The sequence below is a fragment of the Dipodomys ordii genome, unplaced genomic scaffold, assembly GCF_000151885.1.
Source record: "Dipodomys ordii isolate 6190 unplaced genomic scaffold, Dord_2.0 Scaffold142, whole genome shotgun sequence".
NCBI lineage: Eukaryota > Metazoa > Chordata > Mammalia > Rodentia > Heteromyidae > Dipodomys > Dipodomys ordii.
The window spans coordinates 2,957,409-2,964,811 of record NW_012267358.1 but is presented as its reverse complement, the minus strand read 5'-3'; the positions used below and the strand labels follow the sequence as shown (position 1 = coordinate 2,964,811).

The 7,403-nt window shown below is 43.0% G+C and overlaps 1 protein-coding gene across 1 annotated transcript in view; it reads right to left on the bottom strand.

The window, feature by feature from the left end:
* Nucleotides 1-6,480, bottom strand: part of Awat1 (acyl-CoA wax alcohol acyltransferase 1) — a 7,909-nt gene extending 1,429 nt beyond the window's left edge. Inside the window, exons 1-5 of the mRNA XM_013031611.1 lie at nucleotides 6,374-6,480; nucleotides 4,199-4,306; nucleotides 3,837-3,907; nucleotides 2,595-2,799; nucleotides 1,272-1,443 (exon numbers count right to left, since the gene is read on the bottom strand). Coding sequence (XP_012887065.1) covers nucleotides 1,272-1,443; nucleotides 2,595-2,799; nucleotides 3,837-3,907; nucleotides 4,199-4,306; nucleotides 6,374-6,449 — 632 coding nt within the window. The 5' untranslated portion in view covers nucleotides 6,450-6,480. The remainder of the gene's footprint in view (nucleotides 1-1,271; nucleotides 1,444-2,594; nucleotides 2,800-3,836; nucleotides 3,908-4,198; nucleotides 4,307-6,373) is intronic.
* Nucleotides 6,481-7,403: the final 923 nt, after the last annotated feature.

Genomic DNA, 7,403 nt, shown 5'->3' with positions numbered 1-7,403 from the left:
CTCTTCAGCTCAAGGCGAGCGCTCTACCACTTGAGCTACAGTGCCACTTCTGGTTTTCTGGTGGTTTATTGGAGATAGGAGTCTCACGGTCTCTCCTGCCTGGGCTGGCTTTGAACCGCGATCCTCAGATCTCAGCCTCCTGAGTAGCTAGGATTACAGGCGTGAGCCACCAGCGCCCGACTCAGAGCTCTCTTCTTATATTGTGTATCAGGCTTAAAAGCCTCAGGCAAGGGCTTTAGAAACAGATTCATCCTTCCTTCTCTGAGTATACCATAGGACAATTCTGAATTAGTGAGACACCCTGTAGCTCCAGCCTTGGGCTCCCACTTGAACTCTGGGAAGTCAAAGCAGTTAACATTTACTGATCACTTACTGTGTGCCTTGTACAAATTAGGTGTTTTTGTTGTGTGTGTTGGTTGATACTGGAGCTTAATCTCAGGGCCTGAGCACTGTTCCTTGGCTATTTTGCTCAAGGCTGACACTCTGCCACTTGAGCCACAGCTCAACTCGTAGCTTTTTTGCTGGGTAAATGGAAATTTAAGTCTCAAGAACTTTCCTGTCTGGGGGATCTTCAAACTACAATCCTCAGATCTTAATCTCTTGCGTACCTATGATTGCAGGCATGAGCTACTGATGCTTTCCTTTGGAACATGGTTTATATAGACAAATTCATTCAAAGTCATACTGACCTTATGGAGTAGATGGAAGGATTAGTAAGCACATCATGAACACAAAAAGTACAATGCTCAGAATGGTTAAATAACCTGCCCCATGGCACATCATGGAGCCAGGATTTTATCTATTTGCTTCATTATTATTACTTTGTGGCACTGGGAATGGAAGCCAGGGCCTTGTACAGGTGAGATAAGTGTCCCACCACTCAGCTGCTTGTATTTCCAGCTTCTGATTTTAAATCAAGCACCAGATACCAACTCCTGACACATAAAGTCATTATTATGGACTCTCACCAAGATATGTTGATCATGTTTTCCAATCATGATAACATGGGCAATTACTGACTTTCTAGTGCAGCCTTAGCTTGGTCACCCCTAATATAGAAACAGGGAACTGATGGAGCTAGCTTGGAAATATATGACCTAAATCTTTTTCAAGTTTTTTTTAACCTTTTCCAAGTTCGAATGTCCATGTCCTCAACAGACACCCCCCCTCATTCCTTGAGGGTAAGATTCATGTAGGATCCATCGTGGCATCGCCCACCAGATCATGCTGCTCAGAGAGAGCCACCCATATTCCCTCAGAAGGACACCTACCCATGCTGAAGAGCTGTGCGCACAAACCCCTTGTGCTTTTGGAGGAGAAGGGTAGTGGTGTTGGGCACACTTTGCAGGGCCTCTTTCACTCCTCCTACAACAATGCCCACAAGGTTGCCAGAGCCATGGCTCAATATGTAGTCGATGGCTGGCTTGCTTACAGAGCACACACCTAGAAGAGAGCAAAAGTGATTAGGAGAGGAGCAGATGTCAGAAAGAAGTTCTTATGGTTCCTTAGATACTCAAAAGGATGGGGCTGAAGTGTATGGGGGAAGATTAGGATATGGACAAACAGAATACATTTAACTTTGAGGCAATATACCCATTTGTAAGGGTCACTGGATAGAAACTACAGCAGGAAAGTTTCCACTAGGATAACCAAAAGAACTCTCTGAATCGAAACCAGAATTTTCCCCTTTTCTTTTCCATTAATATCCACAGCTATTATTATTGGGTGCATACATTATATCAGGCTTTCTGTTGAACATTTAACTTACATTTTCACACTTAATCACCATACCACATCTGAGACTATTGGACTACTATCTTTAGTACCACTTTACAGGTAAGAAAACTGAAGCCAACAGAGCTTACCTAGTTTATCCAAGATCCCAAAGCAAGCCACAAAGCCAAAATTCAAACACAAGAATGTATGTTGTGGCCTATTCTGCTGGGATGACAGGATAAGGAATTGGATGGTGGAGGGAAAGGAAACTTAGAAGGTACTCATATATTGGTATGCTGAATTAAAGCCCTTTTGTACAACTACTTAAAAGTGATTTAAAAAATAGCTGGTGTCAGTTGTTCATGGCTACTCAGGAGGTTGAGATTTAAGGATTGCAGTTTGAAGTCAGCCTAGGCAGGAAAATCAGTGAGACTCCTATCTCCAATTAACCACCAAAAAGCTGGAAGTGGCGCTGTGGCTTAAGTGGTAGAGAACTAGCCTTGAACAAAAGAGCTCAGGGACAGTGCGCAGGCCCTGACTTCAAGTCTCAGAAACAGTGCTAAAACATATAGATGATACATATATAGACAGACAGACAGACAGACAAATAGATAGATAGATAGATAGATAGACAGACAGACAGACAGACAGAGACAGACAGACAGACAGACAGACAGACAGACAGACAGACAGACAGACAGACAGACAGACAGACAGATAGATAGATAGATAGATAGATAGATAGATAGATAGATAGATAGATAGATAGATGAATAGATTCAGTACAAAAATCTTGCTGCCAATAGGAAAAGGGGTACATTTTATGGCAGAGTTGTAGAAAACACTATAGAAGCTCCTGTGAGTATGGTCAAAAGCACCTTTGGCCATGAGGTATTCTCTGACAAAAGGAATCTTGAAGAACCAGGAGAGAGTGGCCAAGTGAGGAGTGATGCCTGGGAAAGTCTTTGAGAAGCCTGTAGCCTCAGTGCAGAAGTTACAGAAGGCGCCAAAGGTCAGGATGCCGTGCGGGTGAACCCCCATGAGGTAGTTGTGCTCAGGTGATAGGTCTTTTGTCTTCAGGATCTGGAGCCATGGAGAAAAAAGGTAGAGGCAGTAGAATAAGCTCACTTGAGAAAACCAAGTGCAGCTCCATGGTGGGTGTGGATGCTCTCTGAAACAGTTTGCCAATAGACAGAACATCTATGACTTTCAGGAGGCCCTGATGCTGGCCTTCTCCACCCTGGGGTGACAAGGTAAGATTGAGGACATCTGCAGCTGTCCAGACTCTCGCCTGTGGCTGCAAGCAGTCTTGGCCGTCTGTGTCAGTGTGCTTTATACATGTCATCATTTTCTTTGAGTGATGTCATGTGACAAAAGCCAGTAAGCCAGCTTAAAAAAAACTCATGGCAGTGTTTGTCACCTACTTCAAAGAGTATCCAGAGTGTCTTCAGACCTCATCCTTTTGAGTAGCTAGGATTATAGGTGTGAGCCACTGGCACCTGGCTACACCTGGCTTTCTTTTATGGTTCTAATACTGGCTTTTGTCACCTTCTCCTTATGATTGACTGTCATAGGTACCTAACTGGTTCTCATCTCCAGTCTCTTTCCATGTAAATGCATCCTACCCAATGCACCTTTCTGAAACCTCTTTCTGACATTGATCCTACCGACCCCCACTTCAGCACCTGCCTAGATAACTTCTATTGAACCTTGAAACATCTGCTTAGATATTCCCTTTTCTTCATGAGATTCCCTTCAGTGCCTGGTAACAAACTGTAATTATGCAGTTGCCTATCTTTCCCCAATAAGGGTGAGCACCTTGATGGCAGAGAGTCACATGCTACTCACTTTTTAATATCTCAAATATGGTGAGAAGAGTATTTGGGCCCATGCTTATTAAATTGAACTGAGGTGAATTGTATTTACCTTCTGCCTGTGTCATCTGGGTGGGGGGTCAGCCCAAGGATGTCCAAAGCAGCCCAGTAGAGTACAGGGGATCCTGAAGTCATTTTTAGCTGGACTGAAGCTTTGGGATGCTTGTCTTATGGCATCCCTAGTTATTTAGTATAAATGCCTAGCATTTGGGGATCTCAGAAGGATACTGGAGAAGAGGTGCTTACCGTAATAGGGAAATAATCCCTGATGTGGGTCCAGATATACCAGTTCCTTACCCATGATGAACGCCTGCCACCTGAGACAAAAATATGTTAGTAAGAAAGAAAATGATGACATTAATAAGAACCATACCATGCCTTTCACTCACTCAGGGATCTTCTAGCAGCTTAAAGGGACCATGGTTATGGTAAAAAAAAAAAAAAGTGAATGGAAGAGCCCCCTCCCTTCCCTGAATATGGCCCACTGCCTTGTTTCTGTGACTCCAAACTAAGAAAAAAGGCCTTGGTATAATGAGTCAAACTCGACTCACCATGCAGGGTTTCAGGTAAAGGTAGAACATTTTTCCTTTTTGGTTTATGAGTCTTACCTTGTTCTGGAGTCTTCCAGTCCAGGAAAAGCCAGATAAGGTAAAGTATGGGAAGAGGCCACAAGGATGTAAACAGCAAGCAAACACACAATGGCTGCAAGATCCAAACTGATGAGGGATCAGGTCAGACCAAATTTATACTGCCAGCAGAACGTGACCACGTCTAGTCTCATTCCCAACTCTCCATAGTTCTACACTTCTTGTCTTTGCTCTCAGCACAATTCAAATCCCGCCCAGCCATCATCCATGACCATTTGCCCTTTAAATTTTTCTTCTGTTGACTAGATGCTGGTAGCTCACACCTATAATCCTAGCTATTCAGGAGGCTGAGATCTGAGGATCACAATTCACTAGCCTGGGCAGGGATTATCTTATCTCCACAAAACTACAAAAAAAGCTGGAAGTCTGGTTCAAGTGATACAGTACTAGCTTTGAGCAAAAGACATTCAAGGTCAGAGCCCAGGCCTTGAGTTCAAGCACCAGGACTGTCACACTCAAAATGTTTTCTATTGATTTCAGGGACCACACAAGTACAGAACTTTGCTATTCACTGGGTTTTTTGATTTTACGTTTTTTAAAGGAGTGTGCTGGATGTCTCTATCTTTTTTTTTCAGATTGCTGAAGAACCTGGAAAACATGTTGCTGCTACTGCTGCAGAACATACTGTTATGATGATGATGAAGATGTAGTGGTCCTGGAGCTTGAACTTCTAGGAACTATCCCTGAGCTTTTGTGCTCAAGTCTTGTGTTCTACCACTTGAGCCACAGCTATTTTGGTAGGTAAGTGGAGTCTCCACTCAACTGGCTTCAAACTGTGAATCTCAGATCTCAACTTCCTGAATAGCTAGGATTATAGGACTGATCCAATTACACTCAGATGCATATATATACATATATGTATATATATTTACATATTATTGGTATATTATTTATATATACACCAATAATAGCAGTATATGTATATTATATATAACTCTCTCCACACACACATATATAAACATGTATCAACAAATATATCTATGTATATCCACACACATACATACACACATATAATTTGAGTTTCTGGAAACTTCAGCTGTGCTTTCAACTTTGGTAAAAGCACCCCAGTTTACCATGTTGAGTTGGTATTATACAGAAATTAATAGCCATATTAATCTAGAAACATTAAACTTATTGTTTTCCATTTGTACAGGGGCAATGCATCACCTTGAATATGTAAGGTCTCATCCACCTGCATCTGATTACAGAAACTAATAAACTCTTCTCTAAATAGCAAAAAGTCCTCTGTTATCTACTATATGCAATCCTTATTTCTCCTCTTACCTCTTATTCCAGTGCCCCTGTCTCCCTGCCAGCCACTACCCCTCTATCTTTGTTCTTCCTCATACCAATTTCTCTTCTGTCCCCATTAAACCATCATCATTTCCCTCTTGTCTCTTGTCTCCATCCATATTCATCATCCCAGAACCCTCACTGAGTCACTGGTCCATTCTCCTTTTTGTCACTCTGTACCCTGACAACCCAACATTTCCATCCCTCTTCTGTTTCCTGTTCTTCATTCTTGTCCATTCACCACTCCTTCCATTGCCTGTTACCTACCTCATGCTACACTCCATGCTCACAGTGGAAATCTATGGACCTAACACAAGCTAGAGAGTTGGGCATAGTGGCCCACACCTGTAATCTCAGCACTTGAGGGCAAGGCAGGAAGATCGTGAGTTTGAGGGAAGTCTGGGCTTCATGGCAAGACCTTGTCTCAAAACAACAGCAAACAACAAAAACAAAAGCAAAACCAACCTTCTCCCCCCTCAAAAAAAATAACCCCATGAACCATACTTTTCTAAGTCTACAATGTTAATTGGTTCCTCTACCCCACACCCTATGAAACACTCCTGGACCACACTATGTCTGCATAGTGAAGGATTCAGAAGTAGCCAAAATAAATTGAATCCCATATCTATCATAACTATTTTGTCCAATCCCTACCTATAGTCATTGTGCCCTGAGCCCTAGCTCTTCCTTCTCCATGACACTCATTCAATTCTAGACTTAACTCTTAACTAGAACCATCTCAGATGACTAAAAGGCGATGAAACTTCCTTTGCCCATACACATAGCCCTTGACCTGGTTCTGGCTTCTGCCTTCTCACTGGACACTGCCATGTAGGTACTCACAGATGAAAAGGTAGCTCAAGGGCCACTGAAGAAGGCACAGAGCCTGGATGTAATCAGGCTGCTTAGAGCAAGGCATGATGCCTAGGAGCCTTAAGGGAGGCAGCAATCTCAGAGCCCGTGCTCTAAGGAGAGGTTCTGATGGCTTTGGGAAGCTCACTCAATAGTGAACTTGAATGGCTATGAGAACTTGACACCTGCTCTCTTCCCGCCTTGTTCCTCCCCCTTCTCCACCCACTGCAGGTCTGAGGACTGCCCCATCAGGTCTGACTCAGCCCCATCTGCCCTTTCACCCTCTTTCCAAAGATTATTAGGACATCAGAATAGAGAAAGGGGTGAATGACTGTGACTCACTTCAAGTGACACACACTTTCAGGCCACTCTGAGACAAAGAGGCTAAGGAGATGATTGTTGGGAAGAGTATTTGCAGAGGTTATAGGGTAAGGATCACTAGGGATTGTCTCTCTTTCGTCTTACCCTAAGGCATTCCAATTTTCCAGTGCCCTATATCTACAACCTTTTTTTTTTCTTTGCCAGTCCTGGGGCTTGAACTCAGGGCCTGGGCACTGTCCCTGAACTGTTTTTGCACAAGGCTAGCAGTCTACCACTTGAGCTATAGCACCATTTCTGACTTTTTCTGTTTATGTGTTACCGAGGAATTGTATCCAGGGCCTCATGCACACTAGGCAAGCACTCTACCACGAAGCCACATTCCCAGCCCACCTACAACTTTTATTATACAATTTTCTCACACATACATGAAACTAGAGAATGCAATAAAAACTTCCTTTCATGTTCATTTTCAAAAACTATTGTTAGACCTCCAGCAGTGAAAATAAATCTACACAAAAAAATTAAAAAGGGATGACAACAATAAAGATTTATTTATTTATGGCTGTCCTGGTATTGAACTCAAGGCCTAGGTGCTGTCCCTGAGATTTTTTTTTTTTTTTTTTTGTCGGTCGTGGGGCTTGAACTCTGGGCCTGGGCACTGTCCCTCAGCTCTTCAGCTCAAGGCGAGCACTCTACCACT